The sequence below is a fragment of the Coturnix japonica genome, chromosome 11 (genome assembly GCF_054131305.1).
Source record: "Coturnix japonica strain WE chromosome 11, WE-NBRP24, whole genome shotgun sequence".
Taxonomy (NCBI): domain Eukaryota; kingdom Metazoa; phylum Chordata; class Aves; order Galliformes; family Phasianidae; genus Coturnix; species Coturnix japonica.
Genome location: NC_140673.1, coordinates 25,093,055 through 25,120,993, shown reverse-complemented (window position 1 = coordinate 25,120,993; position 27,939 = coordinate 25,093,055). Strand labels below are relative to the sequence as shown.

At 45.4% G+C, this 27,939-nt stretch overlaps 1 protein-coding gene and 1 long non-coding RNA gene across 4 annotated transcripts in view; one reads left to right on the top strand and one right to left on the bottom strand.

The window, feature by feature from the left end:
- The window catches only part of PLPP3 (phospholipid phosphatase 3), a 41,542-nt gene extending 39,726 nt beyond the window's left edge, over positions 1–1,816 (top strand). For all 3 annotated transcript variants that reach the window (XM_015870679.3, XM_085511835.1, XM_085511834.1), the window contains exon 6: positions 21–1,816. In XM_015870679.3, coding sequence (XP_015726165.1) covers positions 21–146 — 126 coding nt within the window. In that variant the 3' untranslated portion in view covers positions 147–1,816. The remainder of the gene's footprint in view (positions 1–20) is intronic.
- The window catches only part of LOC146759071 (uncharacterized), a 35,039-nt gene that overhangs the window by 3,471 nt on the left and 3,629 nt on the right, over positions 1–27,939 (bottom strand). The window lies entirely within an intron of this gene.

Here is a 27,939-nt window from a genome sequence, read left to right as displayed (position 1 = left end):
CTTCTCTCTTGTTTCCACAGGTGTTTTATGTCTCTGACCTCTTCAAACCCAAGCCCAAGACCTGCCTGCCGCCACCCCCCATCCGGAAGGAGATCCTCTCACCTGTGGACATCATCGAACGCAATAACCATCACAACATGGTGTAGACCTTTGAGCAATCGGATTGGTGTTGTATTTTATTCTTTATTTTTTATTTTTGCAAAAAAAAAAAAAAAAAGACTGCTGACAGCAACTACCTGCTGCTCTCAAATCTCATCAGACAGTAGAATGTAGGGAGAGACTTTCTTGCCCGACCGGTAAAGTCTTACTCTGTGGTCTTTATCAACTCGCGACATTGGGAGGAAAGGAGTGGTGGTGATCAACAGAAAAGCAACAGTGAGAAACAAACACCCAGCAAAAAAGCCGAGCAAGCAATGAGGTGCCGGAGTTCTGGATGTGCAATTGGTTTGAGTGTTCATGTTGTAGTGAACGCCAAATTGTTCATAGCGTAAAGAACACTAAGGGATTTTGGAAAGCTGGCCATCTTAGGGTTGTTTTTATTATTTTTGATGATGAAGATTTCTAATGCAGGCAAGGAAAAAAACAAAACAACCAAACAACTTGCAAATTATATAGCACTACATATGAGAAACAGCACTGAGTCAAGATCCAGGATTGGTTAGTAAGAGTTGCTATTTTTTTATTTCGGATGCTAGTTTGTTTCTGCCTCCTCTTTTCTATACTGTGACTTAGCATAGAAGGAGCTTGCCCAGCCAAGGATCTCCGGAGGGTCTCTGTTCACACCACGCACCTTTCACAAGCAGTCCTGAGATGCGCGGCGAGGCTGAACAAATGTACCCTTGGAGCACAAACCCACATTTCTTCCTTCCCGTTCGCTTCCTAGCGAGGCTTCATCCTGAGCCACCAGGCGTGCGCAGCAGCTGCAAATGGCCCTAAAATGGAAAATACCATCCTCTGCTTCCCGGCCCTTCTCTCTCTCTGAATGACAGCAGGAGTTCTGCGTGCTCATGGTTTGCGTGATGGTGGCTTGGCTGGAGACCTGTTCGCACTATGACCTCAGGGCTGAGTCCTGGGGAACCTTGAATTCTGCCCTTTTGGGATGGGCTGCTGGGCAGCTCATCCCAGCCTGGGTGTCGGTCCATTTGTACATCCCCCATTTCTCCCATTGGCATCCTGGTGCTCTGCTTGGTGACACCAGTGGGAAGCCAGCCGTGCCTCTTATCCATTGTGATTTGTAGGAGTTTTTTTGTTTTTTTGGGTTTTTTTTTGCCCAGAAACCACAAGTTTTTGGCTTGCAGACCTTTCACAGAGCGCGTTTGCAAAGGGATCACACAAACCATGCAGAATGGCCATTTGCACATCCTTCGTACAGAATCCGTCCTATCATTTCAACTATAGCAAGCTATGATTTTTTTTATATATAAATATTATATAAATAATGTATAAAACCTTAAAAATTAACTATGTAAAATATTATTTCTGAAACAATTTTAGATATATCCACTATGACTATAAACTGTGTCCTGACCTGTGTTATTTACATTTTGCTGCTTAAAGAAGCATTGAATTAATTTTTTTTATAGTCGACTAAAATATTGTAGTTCTGTGGTAGTAATATTTTAATGAAAATAACTACAATTAGAGACGTTTGTATAAAAAAAATCATATTAAATTGTCTGTATTTTTGTAATGTTCCATTTTTGTAAAGAGAAGAATATTCAAAGACTTTTGTAGAATACAAAATGAAAAGTTTGTATCTGCGAAATTATTGCTGTATAAATGTGCTTTTTAAATAAAAGCTCATAACACAACTAAACTGCCCAGCATGCCTTGTGTCCTGCTTTTGGATTTGAGCCTCCAGGGAAATGGGGTCAGCCATTTAGACTTGATAAATGGGGGCAGTTGGATGCAAGGGACCCGATGCCACTGTAGATGGACGTGAGAAGGACCCACCAGCTCCTGTCTGGGGAGGATGTGATGGATACAATTGTTGGCTTGCATTGAGCTGCTTGTGATGCCCAGGCTTTGAGTATATCTCTTTTTATTGATTGCATCTCTTACCCTTCACCAATATTCCAAGCTTCAGAGGAAATATTACCTAAGAACAATAAGCCTGAAGCCCCTTAACCTGATCTGGGCATCCCTGTAGGGCTTACAGCTGTGCCAACACCCCTCCATGACCATGAAGAGCAGCTGCTTTGTAGCTGGCCAAAAATCCTTGCAGCTCAATGGGTTGCAAAGATGTAGGCAGAAGGGGAAAGGAGAAATTTCTCTTTTCTCCCTTCTTACAGGAGCTGAAAAGAACAGGAACTTCTCCTTGGTGACACCCTTGGTCAGAGCCACGTTTCGGCCACTCCTTGGGTGAACCACATAGGCAAGATAAGGCGGCGCTGAAATGATTTGCAAGAATGCATGACAGGAAGCAAATACCACATCAAACTGAAAATAAATAGCAGGTGGAAATTAAGCAGGCAGAGCACAGCTAGCACTTGCTGTTATTATCGTAATTAGCAGTACTGTTTTATTACACGTGGAAAAAGTCTCCACCTGTCCTAAATGTAAAAGCCTTGGTGGTGATGGTGGTGATGGGTGTATGTAAATGGGTGTACAGGTGGATGGGGGACAGGAGGGCTGATGGGAGCATTGGGCAACTCAGGAGGTGATCAGATGCTGGGGCTTTACCCATTGTTTCCCCCCTGTTCCATCCACCTCAGCTCTTTCCTCTCCATGGACTGTGCAGGGTTTGTCCCGAGGCTCTGGGAGCTGCCACCTCTGATCAGGAGAAGCAGGTGATGGGGCATATTTATTGTCATCTCTTCTTGAGGGGCAGGAAGGAAGTAAAAGAGAAATGAGTGAAATGGAAAACAAAACCAAATCATATCAGCACTAGGATCTGAAAGCAACCACTTCTACAGGCGAGCCCTGAGAGTCTGTGCATGCACCTTACAGGGTTAGATCTTTAACAGTGAGCAGCCACAGGGCTGCAGCTGGCTGGCACGGGCAGCACTGGGGTTTTGGTGCTGCAGCTCTCCTGTGGAGTTGGATGGATGGAAAGACTCAGACACGTTTATGCAAACCAGGTGCGCTGCTGGAGCCTGAGGCTGGCTGCCAGTTGTGGCCTTCAGTGCTGTAAAACTGGGATCTGCTCCGCCAGATGCTAATCGTGCCGTGCAGCACCCAGCACATCTGCCTTTGATGCTGGCAGGCCCTTTCTGCACAAGCAGCCCTTCCAGTCAAACCTGTCTTTTTTTGCACAGGGACCGGTTGGGCATGTTTTCACCCCATTCATGCGTGCACCTGACTGCCATGGAAGCAGATCTTTTGTTCCAGGTAAGAAAGGTTTACGCAAGCCCCAGGTTTAGCCTTCTTTTGGTGTGCCCAAACAGCCTCACTCAGCAAGAATGCTTGGCAGCCTGCAGCTGCTGAAGCTGTTGAACTTCTGCTCGATGATTTTTGGTTATGAGGTTTTTCAGTAAGGAGGGGGAGGGACTAGATCCATCCTGCAAGCAGAGACCTGCAGCTCTGCTCCAAGCCTGCCTTGGTCTGGGTGTCTGAAGGCTTCATCCAGCTGTTTGCAACTGGAAAACAACCAGGGCCGAGCTCCTGCAGCCTCACTGGGGTTCAGCCTCACCTCTAGAGCATAGATCAAGCATTAGGTAAGGTGAACCACTCCTATAAACAGGAGTTGGGCACCTTCTCAGGGACCTGGACACCTCCACATGAATCTGGTCACCTCTTCATGGATCTGGGCACCTTCTCATGCACCCAAACTTCTGCTTGGCTCCTCCAAGCCTCCATGTGCTCATTCCCAGGCTGCCAGGTGATGCTCCAGGCACAGCCCTATGCCCAAACTTTATTTCTCATCAAGCCTGAAGACAAGCTGACACCTTCACTGAAGGAAGCAGAAGGTCGAAAACAACTCCCCATTGATTCAGCAAGGGTAAAGAAAAACACACACACAAACCAACCACAAAACCAAACGACTTTCAACTATCACCTTCACGCCACCCCCACTGGCACCAGCCGGCGTGGGAGTGCCTGCATGAGCTTGTCTGAAGTTCTGATTTCCTCGGGGCACAGACTACACCTATGCCGTGTTTGGGTAGCACTGATCAGACTGGTTGTGACAGAGACCTGCCCAGTCCTATCTGTAGCTAGAAGGGAGTGAAGTCACGAGGAAAATCTCCCGGAGTCCTTTGGGTTCCTTCGAAAGTCCCGTTCTGCCGGTTCCAGCCCTACTCAAGAGTTGCCGACTGTGACCACGGCAGTAGCTCACAGGCAGCACTGCTTTTAATATATAGTGGTGGGGCCACTCTGAACCTTTCATTTTTGTGCTTTCCCCAGAATAGAACCATCTCGTGTTGATGTTTTGTTTTTCCATTGCTCACCAAGTGACTCTCAGCGCTGTTTTAGTGCACGTGAAGTGGGAGGTTGCCAGGTGGTAGTAAAGGCATGAACTCTGCAAGGTGTGATCTCATTGTATGCTGAGGGTTCGCAGCCAGCAGGAACAATGGGTTATTATGGAAGAAAAACACCTTTTGGTGTTCCCATGTGTCAGCAGAAATTTGAGGATAAGCACGAAAATACCAACATAAAGAGTTACAGAACGATTAAGGTTGGAAAAGACCTCTATGATCATCCAGTCCAACCATCAACCCATTGCCACCATGCCTGCTAACCATGTCCTGAAATGCACATACACACACAGATGGATGGAACAAATAGTAATTGATGGGAATTCAGATGCTCGTGTACCCTTTAAAGCAATTAAAGCCACAGTAAACCCTGAGACAATGTGACTTCCCTTACAATGACATTGCTTTGTGCAGGAACCAGTGTGACAATCTTGGCTCTCCACCCAAAGTTTGACATCTCCATCTCCAGGTGTGTGGCATGAGCACGTGCCAGCTGAGGCCATTCAGAGATATATTAAATGAAGGAGCGTTTAATTTGTGCTAGGCTGAGCTGCTCCCTAAAGAAACCTCACAAATGGAACAGGAAGAACTTTGCTGTTTTAATAAGGCACTCAGAAATAAAATAAAATCTAAGAAAAGAAACTCTTTTCATCCGACAGAGGAAGGGAGCCAGATCTCTTGTGAGCACACCATTATATCAAAGGGCCCTGCCCACTACACAAGTGCCTAATTTGCTTCTTTTCAAGGAAATTTCAATGAAGGCAAATGAATTATGTTGCTCCAGCCTCCCAGGGCTTGTCCGAACAAAACAGATTATTCATGTTTAATATGAGGTAAACTTTAATCCATTTCATTAAACTGTGTAGATATTCTTAGTTCAGTTTTAAGCAGGATTAGTCCTGTCTACCTCAAGTAAACACAAGTATAACTTCAACTGCTATATGCCTTGGCCAAATTAAAGCAAGAATGGCTACCAAGGCTTAGGGGGGGAAAAAAAAAAACCTATTGAAGCTTTTCCTTAAAGCAAAAAATGGGCATTGCTTTGATTTTTTTTTTTTTCTTTTCAAAGTATTTCTTGCCATGGGAAAATAATATGAACTAGAAAGTCTATGGAAGCTCTCCTCATAAATGAGGAGACAATAGCAGCTGGAACAGCACTGCTTAATTGAAGAGAGGCAGATGCTTTCAGCAAAGCCAGCCAGGGGTCCTTCAAATTAATGCAGAGTGAGCCTGGGCTGGTTGGGCACAGCACTTCCATGGCACATCCAACTCATTGCTTCCTGAGGTTGTCAGCACCAATGGGACACCATTCAACCAGTGCTCAGGCCATTGGGACATCGATGCTCTATCCCACATCTCTGGTGTTTGGCCTTACAACCCTTGGCTAAGGTACCGCATGGCCTTTAGGAAGACAATTGCATAGACTTACTAACATCCCTTGACCAGTCGTCCCACTGGCTCCTTGGCCAGGGATTTGCTCACAAATAGTGCTTTCTAAGTTTAAAGCTTGCTTAATTTTTGCTCAGGCTTTTCCTCACTTCTCCAACATGTCAGAAAGGTTGCAAATTAACACAAAATTGGTAGGGAAGTGAATAGCTGAGGACCAATTTCTTTTGCTTTTTTTAGAAGCAATTAGACAGGAGCACCTTCTGCCTGTAGGTCAGATTTAATCTGATGCTCTCAAAGAGGAGAGATCCCTTATCAGGTTCTGACCCCTTGGAGGCCCTGGGAGAATCACATCCTGATAGCGTTCACCCTGCTCATGCCTTCTCATGTCAGGGAGTTGATCTGCTTGCACTCAGAAGGAAGGATAACCATCTCTCACTGGGTTGACCATAGCTGCAGAAGAGGTCTCTTTTCAAGATGAGTATTAGCACTATAAGATTAGATGTAAGGTTATATTGCCCCAGGGGAGGTTCAGGTTGGATATTAGGAAAATAAATTATTCTCAAAAGAGTGGTAATGCATTAGCACAGCTGCCCAGGGAGATGGTGGAGCCACAATCCCTGGAAGTGTTCCAGAAGCATGGGGATGTGGCACTGAGGAACATGGTCAGTGGGCATGGTGGGGTGGGCTGGGGTTGGATTTGGGGAACGGAGTGGCCTTCTCCAACTTTAAGGATTCTGTGATTCCATGATTTCCATGGCAATGCATAAGATGCATTTCTTGAAGCGATGTAGGTGAGTTGATGGCACTTCCAAGCATGGAGTTTTGGGGCTAAATCACTTCTTACTCACTTTATATTCAGCAATAGTCAGATGTGATGCTGTTAGTTGCATGAATTATGCCACCATGAGCTAAGATATGTGTGGTGAAAGACTTTTAGAGGTTTGGAGATGGCTCCTTGGTGCAGTCTGAAGCTGTTGTGTTAGGATGTCTTGGAAAGATGGTTTTGTCATTGACCAACATGTACCTTAAAACTCACAGCAGAAACACTGGTAATCATTTCCAAAGGAAATCCAAATCCAAAGGAATCTCACAGGAAGCAAAAATTACCTCTACGCCATGTTCTCCCAGCGCAGCTGACTTATGCAGATGTGACCTTGCTGAAAGCAAAGAGCAGCACACGAGGCTGATAACGGGTATCTGCACAGACACCGACGAACGTGAGCTGAACAAAGGGCTGCATAACTCTTTCCACCCACTGCGTGCTAAACAGGCCAGCAGGGCAAGGCAAGGGATGCTGGGTGGAGGGTTACACTTTCAGCCTTGTTTATGAAGGACAAAACATTCAAATGACTGTGTGCCTCCTCCTTGTCTGAGCTGGCACTGACAACAGGAAGGCAATTGTATGTCTAAGATTTGAATAAGGCAGGCACGCTCACTGGAAGCATTAAGCCATGCATGTCTTATCCTGCAAAGAGAGCAGCTCCCCGCAGAAGTGGGCCAGGTGAGGAACCAGCAGGTGGATTAAACTGTTCAGGAAAGAGAATGGAAAGCAGCCTTCTTGCAGAGCAGGTCTCCATACAAATACAATCAATGTGGATTAGTGCTTAAGCTAACAAAGCAGGGCTTTCCAGGAGAAGATATTAGCACGTAGCAGCAGTGTGGCCATCAATGAGATGACACCTCTGCCATCAGCCAGAGGGTTTGGTGGGGATGGGCTGCTTGGAGCCAATCTGCCCAAATACCTGTTATGCTTTATTGGAAATGTGAGATAATCCTTTCCAGCACAAGGCCTGTAATGAGCTTCCAGTTTGCCTCAAGATGTTTTCTCCCAGTTTTGTTATCTTTATGAGCAGCTATTTAAGTAGAAGTACGGAAGGTGAAAAATGGCATGAACCTGGCTCTGCTTATCCCTGCACACAGTTCAGCAAGGCTTGCAGGATGGGCAAGGGGAGACCCTTTGGGTGGATCATGTCCATCCACTGGCTAATAATATCCACATCTTTAAGAAGTGTTTTTCTTTTCTTTAGTACCTAAAGACAAGTAGTAAATATTGGGATTTCCTAATATTTATCTAAACAAAGCAGCAAGGCTTGCTCTTGGACAGGAGCAGCAGGATGAGCTCCATTTTGTTGATGAGGGGATGGCCAAGCAAGCACTTAACTTAGGAGTTGCTGCCTGGAGCTCAGGATAATGAAGTGCTCCTAGCATAGCTGTCAGGCTCAGCAGCAGAGCATGCCTCTCTCCTTCCCCTGGGCACATTTCTCCCCAGTTCTTAGCAGATGCTAGAAATGATGCGGCCATCCCTGTGCCTAACCCTGTAGGGCAAGGGATACTTTCTGTAATGAGCCATTTTCTCTCCCTAGAGCAACGCAGGGAGGTGAAGTGGGAATTGACAAGCCCATGATAGTGAAGTGATGCTTGGAGCAGTTTGCTGTGCAAGCATTTGCCAAGCGACTGAAGGTCCCTGTGAACCTCAGTTGAGATCATTTTGGTGCAGGTATTAACAGGAGGGGTCTAAAAACCCTTTAGGTGAGTGTTCCAAGCTCATTCTTGTGGCAGTAAGATTTCCAGGAATACTGTTTTCCTTACCCCAAAACCACTGCTGTCTGACAGTGTTCAACGTTAGAACAAACACAGGCTAAGCTGAAGTGAGAACGGACGGCCAGGGCTCAGCAGCCACATGGTTCACATTAAGGTGCTGACTGAGGAGCCTATGTGGCTTAGTGCAGAAATCATCGGGTTTGTCTCCTTGCAGCTCACAGGTCCAGAAGAGTCTATGGCCTTAACAGAGGAAAATAGCCCAAGCTCAGCTCTCCCAGTGGTTCCCATCCCAGAGTCTGTGATGAGAAATGGGTGCTGCGTGGGTTGCACTGAAACAGATTGCCCATATTAGTCATGGGTCCCCTTTCCCTGAAGGTTTTCAAAGCCAGGTTGGATGGGGCCCCGGGCAGCCTGATCTGGTGGAATGCAACCAGCTCATGGCAGGGGTCTGAACTGGATGGGATTTGAGGTCACTTCCAACCCAAGACATCCTATGACTCTATTATTCTGTGATTCTATGACTCTATGAAAATCCCTTGGGAACAGCTCACAGGGTGCAACGATCCCAGCCCTGCTCTCAGCCTGTCTGTGGATCTCCCCCTCCACCCATGACCTCCAGAGTAAGCACTGCCTCTTCCTGAAGCAGGGGAAAAGTGATGGAAATAGCAATGAACTGTGAGCCTGAGGATCTAGCACACAAATAGCGAAGGAAAGAGAGATAAATACTGCAACAGTCTTTAAATATCCAAGGAGGAAACCAGCCAGGAGCCAGTTTGGCTACAGGGAGATGAGCTGGAAGCTAATGACAGATGATCCTGATATTCCCAAGAGCTTTACTGACCATCGTTTCTGCAAAAGATGCTGAATGGGACATCCTAGAGATTTTCTTGAGTACTGTTGAAAGCCTTTAGTAGCGCCTATTCGGGTAATCACGATTACAAGAGGGCTGGGGAGGAAGCCAGGCCTGATGTATGACATGCCAAAGCCTTTGAGAGCAGTAAACAAGGGTAGGGGAATGGTTGTTTTGCCAGCACACAGCACACTCAGTACACAGGAAACACCAAGCACTATGAGGACGACTCCACACAGGAGTTCCCAGTCCTATATTTAAGAGCAAATAAAATGATGGGAGGACCCCACAAATTACAGACAGCTCCAAATAACCACGGAGCTCTTGTCTCAGCTGTGGGAAGACGCCGAGGATGCTGATAGCAGAGCTGTGTTGCACAAGGGCTGGGTGCTGTGTCCCCCATGCTGAGCATCCCTGCCCCAGGCTGCAGGGGAAGGTGGAGGATAATTATGGAATAACCTGTCGATGGAGGAAGTGGCTTCCCAGCCTCTCTCAATTCAGGTCTTGAGTTATGCTCAAAAGCAGGCAGATTTATAGCCCTCCCATGGTTGTGTTGTTTCCTCCTTCTGCCCAGATTAATTTAATAAATGAGAGGTAGGAAAAGAGGCTGAAAAACAAAGGCCCTGCAGTGATGTTGTGTCACATCATTAAATAAGGGGGCTTTTTGCTTAAGAGGAGTTGCCTGACCCATAATTACAGCTAAACTCCCCTTTGGAAAATGGCTTTCAGCCTATTGAGACTTCTGTAATTTTAACAGGATGCAGCACTCAAATCCTCACCCTCTGTTTCGGAGGGCAGCATAAAATGATTATAATACACCAAATAGCAGCTGCTTTTCAGGCTGGAAGGGGCCTTTCATTGCTGTGTTATTCTGCTCTACACAAAGGCTCTTTCTGAAATTAAATACTCACTGTAAATGTCAAGCAGTATTGGGTTCTCGTTCCTGAGGTCTGCACATAATTTGTTGTAGCAAAACATGGGCTGAAAACTAACCTGGCTTGTATGGCAGAGTATCGACTGCCGATTTCCAAACCCCAACACTGGCGGAGCTCAGAAGATTATCAAAGGCAATGGTATTGCGGTGTTCTGAAACACAGGTTAACCAAGCTTGCAATATTTACAGTTCACCAAGACACCGAGACACAGTTGGGTGTACAGAGAATGTGACTGCATGTTTAAACACATTGACTCATCGCCCTTTCAATCTTAACCAATCATGAATCTATACCCCAGTGGTGAGGTCATCAGGCAGCTTCTTTAGTGATAATAATAATTACGCTTCTTGCATTTACCCCCATGTTTTTCGTTCTTAGATCACAGGATGCTTCATCAAAGCAGGCTGCAATCATCACTGCCCGTCATTACCAGCAGACAAAATGAAATGCAGGGGAAGTAAACACTTTGTCACAGAGTCAGCATCAGGGGAGGGGATGGTGGGAACCAGAAACCCCGTGGTCCCTATTGGGAGGACTATAGCCATAGTTAGGGATCACAGGTGAGCAGGAGATTGGTCAAAACCTGATGGCAAGGAGATGGCTGGGAAGTTTTGGTTGTAAACTTTTGCTTTGATCTTTCTTTTCGTATAGAATTGTTTGAGTTGGAAGGGATCCTTAAAGGCCATCTGGTCCCACTCCCTGCAACGAACAGGGACACCCCCAGCTCCAGCAGTGCTCAGAGTCCCATCCAGCCTGAACTTGGTTATCTGCAGAAATGGGGCACCACCACCTCTCTGGGCAACCTGTGCCAGCACCCCACTGCCTTTATTGTAAAAAACTTCTTTCTTATATCCAGCTTAAAGCTCCCTTCTTTCAGTTTGAAACCATTTCCCTTCGTCCTGTCACAACAAATCCTGCTGAAGAGCCTGTCCCCTTCCTTCTTATAGCCAACCCCCATAGACACTGAAAGGCTGCGTTCTGTTCATCCAAACAGAATGAAGAGCAGTTGCCACCTCCCACACCATCACACTTTAACCATTTCTCCAATGAGTATTTCAATTGCTCACAACCCCTCACACCTGGACTGTGAACAGTTATGGGGAAAGACAGCTCCCTTCCTATCTACCAGCTTTAGAAGGCGTTGTTGGCCTCACATCCAGGCAATCAGGGCTACATTTTGACATCTCAGCAAATATTTCTGCCTGTCCTCACATGGGAACTTTCCATCTGCCCATATTTAAGCCTTGAGTGGCCCCTCTCTGTTGTTCCCTCTAACACGAGGGTTGTAAAGGAAAGAGAGTGAACACAAAAAGGCAAGCTTGCAAAACCATCCTCCTCTGTGTCCTCTGAAGAAAGACATGAACGCTGCATTACCCAATTTTCTTTTCACATCACTTCTAATCAGACTCCAGTTTCATTCCAAAATTTAGCTGTGGGAAAAAAAATAGCATGGTTTCTATTTATTTTTTTCCTTTTATTAAGAAATATTGTCTTCTTGAATACAAAAAAAAACCAAAAAACCTCAAAATAAGAAAAATTAGTTCTACTAATACTTAATCTGGGGTGGCTTACAATGCACAAAGTCCTTTGTGCTTTGCATTTTGCAATGCTCTGGGCTTCTGCCTGTAGTTGTACAGAGTTTCTGCAAAAATAACCCAGCAAGGATATTTCAGTTTCTTGATTCACTGTTTGGTGTCAGAAAGGAGTTGAATCTCAAAGATAGATGGAAAGAAGTTATTTCTCATCATTTTTTCAAGTCCGCATTTGGATTTAATACTTGTCTGAATCAACTCCATGAAAGCTTTTATTGCTGTTATTGTCCTGGCTTATATACGAAGTATACATATACAAGTGAGTAGTTTTCAATTAGGGCATTTGACAACTTCACTTTTTTAGGCTGGCCTCTATTCATTCAATTCTGTTCTTGAGGAGAGGAAGGAGAGCCATGTGCTGATATTTGCTGCCCAAAATTCCCAAGGATGGAAAGAGAAATTCAACCATGGTGCATGGTGCATTAGAAGCCATGGTTTCTAATGGGACCCATCAGAATACCGGTCTACAGAGGGGACAGGATGCCCAAAGAGGCTGTGGATGCCCCATCCTTGGAGGTGCCCAAGATCAGGTTGGGTCTCTGGTGGGAGACAACCAGCCCAAGGCTGGGAGTCAATACAGGATGGCCTTTGAGGTCCCTTCCAACTCAACCATTCTATGATGAGTCTATGATTCTATCACAGTCATGCAAAGCAGCCACAAGGTTTTAGGATCAGATATGGAGACAAGACATGACATTGGAAACAGATTTGCTTGGGCAGCAGAGGGGCTGAGGGCACTGTGGCTGGCTGCACTCGAGAAAACCTTCCTTCCACTTCCAAGCAGATAAACCCGTCTGCACACATCGTACATAGCAGCTGATTCAGGCACAGCTGGTGTGCTGGGAGCTGAAGGGAATTTATTTCTCTTGGCTGATGACTCTCTCTCTTCAAGAGCTGTGTTTTCCAAGCACTCCCTGCCTGGCTGCAACATTTGTAGCACTGACAATTATTATTATTTTATTATTAGGCTAAGAGCTAATGTATGGGGCTAATATACAGCCAGTAGCCTGTAGACTCTTTAGCAAGTCTGTTTTGGTGACACTTGAAGGAGACTTTATAGATGGGCTGCTCCAACCCAGCTCAACCCTAATTTGGCATTTAGCTGCGGCTTGCAGAATATAATGGCTGAATGCATTTAGCCCATGCCCACAATAACTCTCTTTGACTGCAAAAGAAGTTCCAATAAACATGTCATTCGGATGCGAATGCATTCCAGTAAAAATCACTGAGCTGATGCTATGAATAACCTGCAGAGCTATCGTGCATTTCCAATCGCCCTCCCATCAGACGGTACCGAGATGATTAACACCAGATCGGCCATGATATTTATATTGCTCAGATCATGGGGTGTCATAAGCAAAGGCAAAATTGCATACTGCATTGTAACAGCAGGGATGGGAAGAGCCACGTAATGAGCTGGGTTTATAGGGAAAAACAAATGGGATTGTAACACAATCCTGGAAACAAGGGAGTGCTTCCAGCCGGGGTGAGGAGCGGGACAGCAGAGCTTGAGAGCGGTGCTGGGAGTGACTTTAGTGAAATGAAGTGATTTATAGAAACAGAGGGCGGCTTGGTGTACTGTATTTTTCTTGCAGCAGTTTCAAGTGATACAGCATGGATTTGGACAGCACATCCCCAGACCTGGCCAGTCTGCTTTATTAAAATGAATTCTTATTGTTTGCTTGCTTAGGCTAAAGAGACCCATTGCAAATCTGAGTTTGTTTGCAGCTCTCACCTTCTCCACTATTCTATTAATGACGAGGCCCCTGCAACTCTCCCCCTGCAACAGGAGAGCCCTCCCCCACCTGCGGCCCCTCTCTTCTGTCAGATCTCTTGTCACTACGGCTCTGCACACTAATGGGAAACATGTGTCCTTCCCCAGCACTCACAGCCTCACCCCGAGGAGCCCTGCAATGAAGAAAGTACCGGACCAGGAGCAGCAATTGGGTGTTTCTGCAGATGCCAGGGCTCTTGCGTGGAGGGGACACATGGGCAACAGTGCTTGGTTCTCTTGGGGAGAAGCCAAGGGTCATGCTGGATGCAAAGAGGACGGTGGGAATGGAGCAGCTCCCCGGGGGCAGTGGGCATGGCCCTAAACTGTCAGAGCTCAAGACAATGCTAAAACCCAAAGGGTTTGGGTGTTGGGTGGTCTTGTGCGGAGCCAGGAATTGGACTCGATGGTCATTACAGGTCCCTTCCAATGCAGGATGTTCTGTGATTCTATGATCAACTTAAAAATAAAAAGCGGGCATCTTAATGCTGTATGCATAGTACATAATGCACATCTTAAATGGTATATTGCACATATATATATATATATATATCACACATTTTGTGTAATACCAATGGGCCACATTCCTCAGTGTTTTTCTTTCTGGATGTTCTGATCTGTACAAATAAGTTCCTACATAGAAATCAGCACAGTTCCTCAGGGTCCCAGGCCCAGTGCATGATTAATACCAACCCCAGCCTTATAACCTGTTCAATACTTCACTTCTGTCACTTTCCTGGGGGTGGGTGATGCCTGGAATCATAAAGGTAGGAAAAGACCTCTGAGATACCCAAGCCCAACCTCAGCCCACACCATGCTCACTGACCATGTCCCTCAGTGCCACATCCCCATGGCTCTGGAGTAGGTCCAGGGACAGTGACTCCACCATCTCCCTGAGCTGATGGCCAGCTTTGTTTCTAGAAGAAAATCAGGACTGGGCTGGGGTGTATCATTTCCCTGTGAGTTCAATTGCAAAGGTCACTGCTCCTTTTTCCCACTTTGGGGTCTCCATCTCTGCAGCCTTGTTGTTTGTTCAAGACTTCAGGAATTAAAATCTCATTTCAAGGGTTATGAGCAGACCACAGCAGTGATGCATTGCAGTGGATCAGCAGCAGCAGGAGAGCTTTTTCCTGTCAGTTCTTCAGCTGCAGTGATGCACAAACTCTATATGCCTTGCACTGAATTTTCTTGCCTATAAAGGGTTTGGTTCTTTTCCCCCTAGTAATTAGGGTCTCCACTGTGCTTGTGGAACAGATTTATCACAATAAGTTGCTCGGGCTTATATTGTTACAGGGAATTGCCACCACCTCAGCAGCAATATAAAGAAAAGGAAAACAGAAAGTTGAAAAATACAAAAACAACAAGACAGCTTGGAGTACAGTGAGAGGAAAAATGGCCCTGGCAGAGAAATAGGGAGATGTTCTCCTCAGGTGTAAAAATTCACTTACAGAGAAAGCAATGCAGGAAATCACCATATGAAAGAGTCAAGCTGTAGGAAAGCCATTGTCATTATGGCAAAGGCAGAGGCTGATGGCTGCCAAGGGGTATAAGGTTTCTAGATTTAGAGTTCACTTGAAAGGAACATCAGTTTTAGAAATGAACATCAAGTTTCAGTTCTAATTTTTGCAAAGATAATCAGAGAAACCTTGGCAGATGCTGCACTTCCCAGAAGTACCTTCTGGCAGCAGGACCCCAGAACTAAGAGAGCCCCACACCACTCGGTGCTTTGCAAACAGGAACATCATTGATTAAAAGCAGGGCAGGAATGTTATCTTTCCTTGGCCTCTTGCATAACAGAAGCGAGATAATTAAATTTTATAATCTTTGCATCAAGCCTGTAATTCCCTGATTGCATTAGAGTACGACTTTGAGAAAAAGCCTCGACCTGATGGCCCCAAGAAGGCTCACCTCCCTGACAATAGCTGCAGTCTCCCATTAAGAGTCACGAATGGAACAGGTTTAACATTTCCATCTCCCATTCAGCCTGATCTTATCTGGGCTGAGCTTTCAGCCATAGCATTGCTTCTGCTGTCTCTGCATAGACCAATTTACCACCCTTTCCCTGCTATGAGCCCGGCTGCTAGTGATGAAGCCTCCTCACTCCCTCATCCTTGGGGTGCTCAGTGGATGAAGCTACTGAGATGCTCACCCCACAACAAGGTGTGCCAACCTTCATCAGCTTTCAGGAGAGTTTTCCTCAACTCCCACTAATTCACTGGTCCCAAAGCTCAGCCTCCACATCAGGCCCCAGCCAGACATGTTCCCAGCAGTGCTATATACGGTAGCAGCCACTCTTGCTCACTCATAACACCAGCCTCTGCCTCTCTTCTATTATTCTATATCATTATGTTGATGTAATAAATGTGCAGAGGAGCTCCAGGCATCGGCTGTCTCCTTTGTTTAAAACACTCTACCATGTTCTCCCAACTGGATATTACCATATGATTATATACATGCCAGAGAAATAACTCCCGATGTCAGTGCTGCTTTTATACTGCAGCTCTGCCCTCCTGTCCTCCTGTTTGCATTTCCCATCCCACATTCACACGCTCCCATTACATGGCTAGCCTATATTTTACTCCCTCTGTTCTTGTTGCAGCTCCTCTTGGTAAGGGAAGTCTTGATTATATGTTATGGCCAAATAGCTTAAAGCAAAGACACATACACACACAAAAAAAACCAGAATGTGGAAGAATCAAATGAGGTCTGAATGAAGTCAGAGCACACTGGTCAGGAGGGAGGTCCCTGTGGCACCTCCCTTTGCTCTGCTCTGGCTCTGTGTGCCCATAAGGACTCAGCAGATGCTTAACCTCTAGGGGGAAGCCCGAGCCCTCCAAGCCAACCCAAAATGCTGGTGTGGGCCAGAATGTTATAAACAGGCTGCAGACATGGGGCTCTGGGAAGGTTCCTGCCTATTTCCAGCTCTGGCAAAATTCACAAGCAGGGAAGTCGTAGATACATAAGTCAAGGAAAACACTGTTTCCTTCTTCGGCAGGAAACAGAAGTTATTCTCAGAACTTCAGCAATAGAACAAGGAATTAAATAAAGCGCTGGCAGCCTAAACTTGCTTTATTCCTGTGGTTTTATAATCTCCAAGTCAAAATAAACACAGTTTCAATCTTGGGAGAATTATTAGGGTAATAATGGGGAATAGTTATTTACAGGCTCCAGTGGAACTGTTCAACGAATCACGTGAAGAGAAACAGTGGATTCAGGGCAAGAAAATTCACATTTATGCAACAATCTGGTTAGATTCTTTTGTTAGTGGGCACCCAGATGCCACAATACAAGATTGGTCAAATCTTTGGGTGCTCCCAGCTGGAGTTTTCCTGAGAGAAGAGCTATGACCAATATTGCAACACCTGATTTCTTTCAGTTAAGGGTTTTAATGAATTTTAAAGGTGTTTTCCCTTCTTAAGTCTGGGGTGGGCTCTCATGAGTGGTGATGGCTCACGGCTCAAGGCTCATGTCCTGGTCACAGTAGGGTGTTAATTTACATTGCCCTGTGATATCCAATGAGGCTGATTAAATGCAAATGACAATTTTGTGACTTCATACTTTGAAGTGTTTACCATCTCACCTGTTAAGAAAGAACTCAATTTAGGGTTTAACAAGAAGGAATGTTTTCCTAAAGGAAAACGGGAAAGCAGAACACAAGGTAAGATGAGTGGCTGGACTGAATTGGTATCACTGTCACAACTAGCCCACTACAGCCCTCCTTGCTTGGGCTGTTGTCCATACAAAATCTTGTAACAGCTCTAAGAAACCACCCTTTGAATGAAATTTTCACTTCTCAGCTCAAGGTTCAGGCAGAACTACTCCATTGCTTCCCTCCAAGATGGCAAAGGAGGCTGAAAGCATAACAGGCCAACAGTTGGCACCTAATTGTGCTTCTTCATCTTCTCATTTGGCCAGAGCAGTTGTGTTAGACCACAGCAGTGCCCTCTAGGCTGCATGTTAACTCCCTGCTTGCTTCTTCAAGCTTACACCTTTCCTGTGAAATTCAACGCTATTGCAAAGTCAGCTCTTCTCCAGCTGAATTCCTGCCTATCTCTTTGTTCACCTACATGCCTAAAACATGAGGTAGTTTAGGCATGTAGACATACATATGTTTATCAGAGGTACCACATTGTTCTTAAGGTTATGTCTACGAGAGTAAGAGCTGCAGTTACAAGAAGTAACTACAGGAAGAATTTCTATGGGAATATACAAGAGGCAGTTACAAGAAATTGCTACTACAGCTAGTCACAAGGGAAACTACAACAGATAGTTACAAGGGTATGTACTGAAGGTAGCTACAGGGCTCTTGGCACTTCATGTGTGAAGAGCCCAGGAAAAGGAGCTGATACGTGGGTGCCAAGATGGGAATGATGCAATAACTGCAAGTCCCAAAGCTTTTTGCAAAGCTCCTACCTTTCACTAAAGCAGAGACAAAGGCAGACAGGAGAAGGGTGAGAAAATCTGTAATTGCTTATTCCCTTCAAAAGCAACGTGGGCCAGAGGAACATTTCACCCTGCATGAAGCAATTCCTTAGGCTGCTGCTTAAAGGGTAGAGGTTAAACTCTGAAGAAAGCCCATAGTTTTTATAAGCAAGGCTCACATTTCCCTTCTGGAAATATATATGGGAACCAACTCAGGCATGAAGTTTAAGACATGCAAGAGAAGACCATTGAAGCCTTGTTATCTTTGCTTTTGTTCTGCTTTCCTGGTGCTTTTTTAATCCCCTTACCGGCATGGCCTTGGAACACACTCCCTTTTCCAGGCCAGTGTTTCACAGGACCACAGGGCTCTTTGTTCTCACCCCTCACCCTGTTTGTTGTGCTGTCCCTGGGGTGTGCTTCTGCTCTTCGAGGGGGAAAGGAAGAGGCAGAGGATGTGAACTCCCATGTTTGAGCACAAAGAGAGAGGGGGACCCATTCATTTCTATCCTCAGCGTTCCTCAGCAGGCAGAGAGAGCACCTTGAGTTAAAGAACAAATATTCACAAAGGGGTAAGGCAGGGTGGGTGTAAGTTGGGTTTCTCCCCACTGAACCCCACAGTAAGATTGTTTGCAGACTCTGCTCTTGTTGTTTCCTTCTCGGCACATAGGTGCGTTCTTCAGATCTGCGTGGGAGTTGCATATGTGACTTCCAGGTATACAAGCTTTGGCTCCAGAGAAGTTGTTTCACATACAAGGAACACAACTACTTCAGTGGCAATGGCACGTGAGAGAGAGCCACAACCATCACCAGGCACGTAGGACTGGAAGGGACCACCTACGTCATGGGGCTCAGTCACATACTCCTCACAAACACTTTCCCCAGGCAGGGCAGGCACAGCTACTTGGTTTCTTGCTTGTTATTCTCACAGCTGTCCCCCTTGCTACCCCTTGGGAGCCAATTCTTAGAGATGATCTGTACTATAAACTCTAGTGTTAGGGAAAGAACGAGAAAATTACTTTCAGTGTTGATAGTTTCTTCACAGCCACATGTAGCTGTGGAGAGCAGACAAGCTGTAGGTATTAGGAACAAGCAGAAAAGAGTTTCTTTGGTGTTTTATTTGTCAGCAGACCCATCATGTGAACCTCTTCTTAGTGATGGCTTGAAAAGAGGTATTTCAGAGGCATTTCTTGTGGCTAACATGGTATAGGGTTGCATGAGGCAGCATGGCAGCCTTGTCTCAGTGATGGACTTGGGGTTGGGTGTTGGGATCTCAGGGTCTTTAAAACCCAGTTTGAGTTTATTGCAGGTCAACGTGAGCACATAGACAATTACTGCAGAGCAGCCACCATACAAACAGTGAGCACAGCAACTGCCTGGTGGGAACATGCCTGAGATGCTGTACCCACAGCCAGGGTGAGTGGTGGTTATCTCCAGGTCACGCGTTCAGGAAGCCACAAGGACGCCACAAATATTGTGTGAGTGGGAGCTGCTGGTGGGGCTATCAGAGCTTCTCAGGTCAGCAGGACATTCAGAGAGTCACTGGCAAGAGGACAAAGCAGGAAGAAATGAAGATAGAGCCAAAAATCCTGGTGAGAAGGTTCAAAGTCTGGCCAGCACCATCAGCCCTTGTCAGCAAGGGGAGACCTTAGTTGAAGATAGATGCCTGTCCCAAGCTTGCCCTTGAATCTTAAATCCTCACTGCTTCCTCTTGTCAGTACACACAGACTAGCCCCATGTCCCCCAACACCTCTCCTATACCTTTGGCTACTAAGGTTAGAATTACATCTGCAGTGCTTTGTTTATGTGTAAAAGAGTCCAAGGATGGTGTATGGAAACTGTTGAGTCACAGCCTGAACTACTGATTGAGCACCTGGGGAAAGAACCCAGTCAGCCCTGAGAGCACAGGTGAAGGCAGTTCAGTTGTGTGACTGGAAAGAGTGGAGCTTGGCTGCACCTCTCTTAGACCCCACTTAAGGGCTGACCACCACAGGGGAAGGATCTCTATCTGGAGAGCCCTCCTTTGTGAAGCTTTCCCCTGTGAACCTAGAATCTTCAATGACAGGTGAGCAATCTTCTTCCATTCCTTTATAGCACCTTTCTATTGTGTTGGTCCTTCTATCATCACATCTTTCTTGTAATGCCTTTCCCGTTGTACTGATCTGTCCAGTTGCTACAGATGAGCATGTAATGCTCTACAGATGCCTTTTTTGTCAGCTTCTTTGCACAGGCATTTCTGCCCTGTGGAACATGCCCCACTGAGGCTGAACTTATCCCTAAACAGCCTTTGGGGTCATTAACTTTGTGTTTAAGTATTACTTCATCTAAGAACATATCTCCATCCATGGAGAAGCTCAGCAGCAAATAACAACAGCAACAGTAATAAAATCACCGCCCACATCTGGATTGTCTTCAGGGTGAAAACTAACGATGATGTGGCTGCACAACCATAAAATCAACGGCAGCCTTCTGAAGAAAAAAAACCAGAAGGCGATGACTTTGCTGGAGCACCAATTATCTTCAAGGGTTAAAGCAGTGAGCTGACAAAAGCTTTAATGTTTTTACAGCACACAGACATCTAACATACAATACAGGACACTTTGTTCTATTGATGTCTAAGAAAGCTTAATGGAGAAACAGGCTGTTAAAATACAGGATACTTTATTGGTTAGCTCTTCTCCATACTTCATCATCTGGCATTTGCCAAGTTAGCAGAGCATCAGACTTCAAGTCACATTTATGCTTCTTTTAGAGCAGTTTTTTTCCACTAAAAGCTCAGCGAGGAGACACACATATTAATGAAAAGGAGTCATTCATTCTTGTCACACAATTTGTCCTCAGAACAGTTGCAAATCCCGCATATCATTTTTTTTATATAATCGAGGGGAAATAGAACAGCTTTTATGCAGTTAGACAATTGCCCACAGTCTATCCCAAGAAAGAAAAAATGCCCTAAAAATGGAAAGCAGGTGGGATTTCTTTGTATCGAGCTGCTCCTTCTGCACAAGAACAAGTAGGCCACATTTTTGATTTCTGTTTAAAAAACTAATTAGATGCATAATTGGTACATCTAAAATTGTGCAGTGAGCTGGATGTACACTGGAAGTGGGTTTGGTGTCCATATCGGCTGTGTGTGTCTTCTAAGTGGACTGATAAAACTTTCATACTTTCCTTCCCTACCACAGCAGCCTTGGCATCCCACCTTTCCTTCCCATAGCTGCTAACATGGGAAGCTATAGAGACTGCTTTGGTGTTGCTGTTGGCTTGAGATCTCCAAAGCTAAAGAACACAAAGAGGGCATCTTCAGAGCTGTTCATGGGGAAAGGTGGACAAAAGAGAGGATTGTCCTTGGCTAAAAAGAGATGCCTGAGGATATAAGGGGTCTTTAACAACCCAGAAGCCTCCTTGGTGGGAGTATAGTTGGCAAAGATGAACAACTCTGGCACGTCTTTCTTATAGGCAGGTGGAGCCCAGCCAAGCCCAGTCACACCATTATTTTAGACATTGGTTATCAGCAGGGCACACAATAAAGCTGGGTTAGGAGTGCAACTTTCAGAAGAAACACTTGATAAACCTGGAAATACCCTCAGACCTCCTGTGATACAATAACAGTGAGCAACTTACTCTGCCAGCCAATGGAGGAATAAAAGCAGACAGAATCGTTCCATTTTGCTATTTTCCCTCCCACCTTTGTTCTTTACAGTCTGTCACTGATTCCCTTTTCTCCTTCTCTCTTCTCCCCTATTAAAACAAAACATCTGCTGCTGTTTTAAGACATGACTGGCTTTTGCAGGCTGTTATGGACAAAGATAGCACTTGGCAGAGGGGAGAGCTGAATGAGAGCCATAGCAGGTGAAGGATTTTAATTCCCCTATTACTGTAATCAGCTGCCATGGCCACGGGAGGCAGTGGTAATGATTTCCAAACCCTAAAGCCTGGCTAAAGACAAGTGTTCACATGGTCAGAGAGTATTGAAGGGCTGGACGTGGGCTTGGCCCCATCTATCAGGTCTCTGCAGAGCTCAGCTGGTGACTAGTCGCTGCATCACTCTTTTCTGATTAAATTCCCATTAAGTTTGAAATAATAATACATCCTTAGTGGAATAAGAAACTCTGGAAGAAGAAGAAAAAACGTTAGCGGGGCTTTTTTTGGGCCAGTGGTGAACAAAGGGCCAGCCCTGAGGAAGCACGTGAGAATGGCTCTGTGATTATGCTTTTCTTCTGGTACAGTGTGGGACTAATTTTTGCATTTGCTCTGACCACAAAATTCCAATTCAGTGGCAAACCAAGACCCTTTATATGATTATGACAACTAAAAGAATTCTGGATAATGTATACTAATTATTACGTGCAGACTAGAAGGTACAGAAGCACCCAAATCTTCCAGCAGACTATTTCTCAAATAAGGTTGTATGGTAACTGTTGAGTCACAGCCTGAACTGGGGGCTTGGTCAGCTCTGGGAGCACAGGAGAAGGCTGCTCACCTGTGTGATAGCAAAAGGTGGAGCCTGGCTCCATGTCTCTTAGACCTCATTTAAGGGCTGACTGGCACTGGGGAAGGATGTCTGGTTGGAGATCCCTCCCATGGGGAGTTTCCCTTCAGAGACAGGTGAGCACTTCCCCTTTTCCTTTGTAACACCTTTATATTGCACTGGTTCCCTTGTCATTGCACCTCCTATAACACCATTCCATTACGCTGATCTTTCTGATTGTTACAGGGGTTGATCAAAACAACTTGTCCAGGATCTTTCCTCTAATGTCTTTTTCTTCCTGCTATCTCTTTTATTTTTTTTTCTGTTTACTCACCACCCTGTGCAAGAGCTGAGCAGGGAGTATTTTGGCATCCCCAGCCAAACCAGACTTGAAGGAGCAGACAGAGATAAGTCCATGCCACTGAATGCTGAATCAAGGAGCATCCCACCCATCTTTATTACCACCAATACCAGCCTGCACACTCAAAGACCAGTAATTATCAAACTAGCAGTATTAATTCTTGCCTTTTGCTTCTTCTTTAAATCATGCAGCCCACCGATCACTGGGGAGGGAATATCAGTTTGTGTTCTGCTCAGGAATCATAGCTATCTGCTCTGAAATAGAAAACCCTAGAGAACTTGTTGGTGTTTGATGCTACTGATATTTCTTGCTAAATGTGAGATATGTAGGTGTTCAAAGCCGGGTTGGATGGTGGGCTTGGGCAACCTGATCTGGTGCTTGATTTAATGGCTGGCAACGATGCTCACAGCTGTAGAGTTGGATGTGGATGATCTTTAGGGTCCCTTTCAAACCAAACATTCTATTATTCTACTTGGTGAGCTGCCATGTGAAGTGCATTACAGACCTGCAGGAAAATGGAGGAACCACTGATATTGTTTGCATAATAACAGCAGGCTACCTGATGATTGCATCCTATGTGAATAGGCAGTAGAAGTGTGAAAGATATGGGGAAATGCCCACTTCTGCTTGTAGTTGCTCAGGATCAATATATGGCTTTCCTACTTAAAGCTAATTCACTTCAAAGTCAGGTTACCTGGGAAAAGATCAGGAGAAAAGAAAAAGAGGAGGCCATAAATCATCTTAAGGCTTGAGGGATCAGATTGAATTCCTCAGGACCATGAGTTTGGGGCCAAACGCTGGAATGCAGCATGTAATGAACTTGCTTATCACCCTGGTGCCGTATCCAAGAGTTATTAATGGGCTATGCAGTGCCGTGACAGTAACATGAGCTTGAGGAGCAGCCTAATAAAAAGAGGCTCCCTGCTCCAGGCAGCACAGCCAGGTCACTTTGCAGGCATTGCAGCCTCAGCCCTGCCTCCCAAAGAGACAATGTTGTATGTATGTCTGCAGTTCCCAGTGTGTTTCTTCCATCTCTGTGCCTAGAAGGATGTTAACAGCTCCCATGATAATTGGGGCTCAGATTATCAAGGCATTAGAGAGCAAAAGAAAGCTTCTTGAAATCCTGCAAAACTCCTGGCACACACTGAGGGGCTGGTAACATCACCCTCTGCTACATGCAGGTAGGGGATAGGAGGAGCCAAACTACTAATCTAGTTGGAATTAAGTGACAGTGATGTAGTGCTTTGTAATGGACTTCCTGAATCCTCATACAAATGGAGGAAGTGTCCACCCTTGATCAGATTTCGGTTCATTTTGACCACTTCCCTGTGTGCATTATGTGTTTTTCCCCTTTTGCTACTGTCTCCAACCATGGTTTAGCAGGACTAAGGAACAAATATTCTACCAGAATATGACTGTAGTTGTTTGGAGGGGATGGGAGTTCCTTAGGGGACCCTATAGAATGGCTTGGAAGAGACCTCAAAGATCATCTAGTTCCAATCCCCCTGCAGCAGAACAGAGTATCATTCATGACAAACTGTCAGTGCAGAAGGGCTTCTGATGCCCTAAGAAGGCAGTTCTGGGGTGGCTGATCCCTGGTCCCCACTGTCCAGTGTAATCTGACTGGGATCTCCTAGAAACAGCAAAAAATGTTGGGCTTTCCCCTATGGAATAGCCCTCCTCAGTAGCAGCAATGTGGTGTTCAACAGTGCTGGACAAATTGGAGTCTTTTGAGTCCTGCATCCTTCAGGCTATGGCTGGTAAGGACATGGCTTTATTTTTGGAAGGAATCAGTGGAGTTCTATTGCCTCAGAATAATCATTTTACAAAACCATGCTGGGGATCCATCCTTGCTTCATGACAGGCTTTCAAAACCCTCCAGTAGCATCTGCATTGAAAAGGGTCTGGGGCCTTCCCTTTGTGGAGCAGAATTGCTTTGCCACAGTCAGGACCTCTGGCAGACAAACCCTAGCAAGCTTATGAACTCCCTGTTTCCCACCCAGTAAGTCAGCCGTGAGCATCCCCTGAAGTCCCATGTTGTAGAGTCAGTGTAAAACAAAAAAGAGACCACAGATTACAGCCCATGGGAGCTTCAAACCACGCCAAAGGCAAGAGCTGACAGATCTTATAGCCATAGAAGGGCACATTGAGAGTTGGTTACCAGCATCCTAGCCTTGGTTTCAAGTGTTGGCTTTGGAACTACTGTCTGGCAATGTGTTTGGGCCCTGCCTCTGGCATGAGGGGAAGGAATGCTCAGAGATCTCACAAAGCTCCCTTAGGAGTTTTTAAAGTGTGGGGATGAGATCTTCTGCCCCAGCTCCTGTGTCCTGGAGCCTGCCAGCCCACAAAGAGCCACTACTGCTCTTCGCTAATGTGGGTTCACCCATGGCCAGGGACTCAATTCTGTGTCACTCATCATCCTTTAATAACTTTAACTGTTTCATCTTTGTTTGGTCTTCCCTCAGTGCTTAAGCCCTTTCTTTCTCTCTGCCTGAACCAGGAAGACCTAAAGATTTAGCAAAGCATTCAGGCTACAATCCACTATGGGTTTTTTTTTTGTCACTTACTTGTCTAAATAACACATAAAGGCTCCCACACTTCAAGCCAGGCTCTCCATGAAACGTGTAGAACAGGAGAGGTGTGAATGGAAACCTTGGTGGCATTAGGTGCTGTTTTTCCAAACATTCTCCATCAGTAAGCAGGCAGCCTCTCAGCACAGCACAGTCCCACTGAGCTCTTTAAGTTGTATTTCTAGGATTTCTCTACATCAGGGGCCTCAAGCTTTTAAACACAAAGGGAGCTGGGGAACGGTTTCCTTAGCAAGAGATTTGAGCAAATCGGTGCTTTTTGTCTCACTTCTTCCCCCCTCACCCACCCTCCTGCTATGGACATCTGCTGGAGTTTGTATTTTTTAAGTCATGGGGGTGAAGGGGGCTAAGGGGGATGGAGAGGTCTGCAGACAAGGCAAGCACAACTTATTCTGGAAAGATTCCCGGATGCTATAAATGGGAGCCCCCTCACAGTGCAGCTCATCTGAAGCAAAATGAAAATATCAGGCATCCAAGAAACATATGTGCAGATGGCTTAGAGCCCAGCCTCCTTACTAGGGCTCTGCATTAAATAAAATGCACCAGGTCATGTTGCTACAGATATAAGAGATTACTAGGTGCAATGTGCACTTCTCTGTGAAACTGCAGGTTTTCAAACAATTGGAAATACAGACCTTGTTTATGGATCGAGCAAGTGGCTTCAGTCAAGTAAAACAGCCCCCCTTTATTTTTTGGCTGGGGTCAGGAGGCTCATACTCTGCAAGACTTCACTGCAGACACAGCTCAGAAGGAGAGCAGTCTCAACACTGGTGTGAGAAGTGGCTATTGACTACGACCTGTATTTTTGAAGGATGATATGAATCAATCCAGAGCCTTGGCAAGACCCCTCAGTTGGGGCTTGCGCTTTCAGCCAATGTCAATTATGTCATTACTGAGCCTGCAGAAGCTATTACTAATGTTACTTTTACAGTTCACTGCCGACCAGAGAAAAGAGTTTTTCACACTGTTGTCGTTTTGTTGGAGCAAGACTATACGAATCACAGATGGCTTCCCTTGCCAGATGTAGCCTCGCAGGACAGCAATTTGGGGTTTACAAGAGGTTTAATGAAAACCTGGCATTTTCCCAACTTTTGAGGAATACTCTTGGGCTGTCATCTCACACAAGCAAATTGAGATCCTAAAAAAGGGTTGGGGGGGGGGGGGGAGTAGAAAAATAAGTCCAATGGCTTGTTCTCACCAAACAGGGAGGGGAAAAGTTTTACCTGAGAAATAAAAACCAAGTGAGCAAACCAATACTCTATTGCACTGGGCCTGAGCTCATGATCACTGCAGTTGTTGAAGGGCTCATATGAGCCCTGGATCTGTTCCCACTTCTTTGCTGTCGCTTTGGAGGGGTCCAATGTATTTCAGCTGACACACTATATTAAACACAGAAGGGGGAGGAGTGACATTCAGGTATATCAAAAACCACATCATCCTTTCTTTGATGTCTACTGCTCATATTTCAGTGCTGGTTTTGCTGCTTTGTCCTGAAAAGAGATTTTGCTTCATAGCTTTTGTTTGGTTTCTTCCCTTGACAGTATGAGCAGCTCATTTACATTGCTCTGAAATAAATTCTCAGCTGTGTGCTGTCAGATGGATGACATCACCTGTACTCAACATAACCCAAACAGTGCAGATCTAACCAACACCTTCAGCACCAAACTGGAAACTCTTCACATTGTTTCATTTTTCAAGACAAAGAACCCCTTTTTCCTGCTTGTGGATATTTATATACAGCAAAACTCAGCATAGCACAATGCCATTTTAAGCTTAACTCTGCTTACACCACCACTCTTGATTCCCATCACCCCAGACTGACATTCATCCTCATGCAAACTGCCAAATGGAGTCAGCTGCAGTGATCTGGCTGTGAAGTTTCTTAAGCTATGGTTTTGAATGAGAAATGACTTCCTAGGTCCCAGTAGTCTCAAAATGCTGTCTTGAGTGCAATGCATGGGAAGAAAAATGCCAGGAGCTGCCTCAGTGAGGTAGAGCACCATTGACAAGAGAACGCATTAGGTCCATTCAGAATATCAGTGCCAACAAGCAAAACCCAACACGAGTCACGCTTAGTCTCAAGGTAATGAGCCACTCTGTATGGGGCCTTACCAGTCTCCCATAACCAACTACCCCAGCCTTAGCCAGCCTGCTGATCTTAAAATGCTTTCAACCTGAGCAATCCTTTTTTTTTTTTTAAAGACCACCATTAGTGCACAAACAATATTATTGAAGTCTCTGGAGAAAAGAGGAAGTAGCACTTCACATCCATGTGGCAAAGGGATTAAGAAACCAGCTGGAGAAATACAATCATGGAGATTGTCATCCTTTTTCTACTGGCTGAGGTTTGGATGTAAAGCTGACATCCAACCCTCCTTAGCACTCCTGTGGATCCAGCCTTCTTCAGAATCACTCTTCAACAGTTTTTCTCCTTACTACTGCCTGTGTGAGGTGTTCAGGGACTTAAAAGAAATGAAAATGCATCCCAAGATGTAGATTGAATCAACATCCCTAAGACAAAGCAAAACCTTGGATTTCCCTCTTTTTGCATTGGTGGCTGTGAGTTGTAATTTCCTTAAGGGAAGCATAAAAGACCATAAGCCTCCC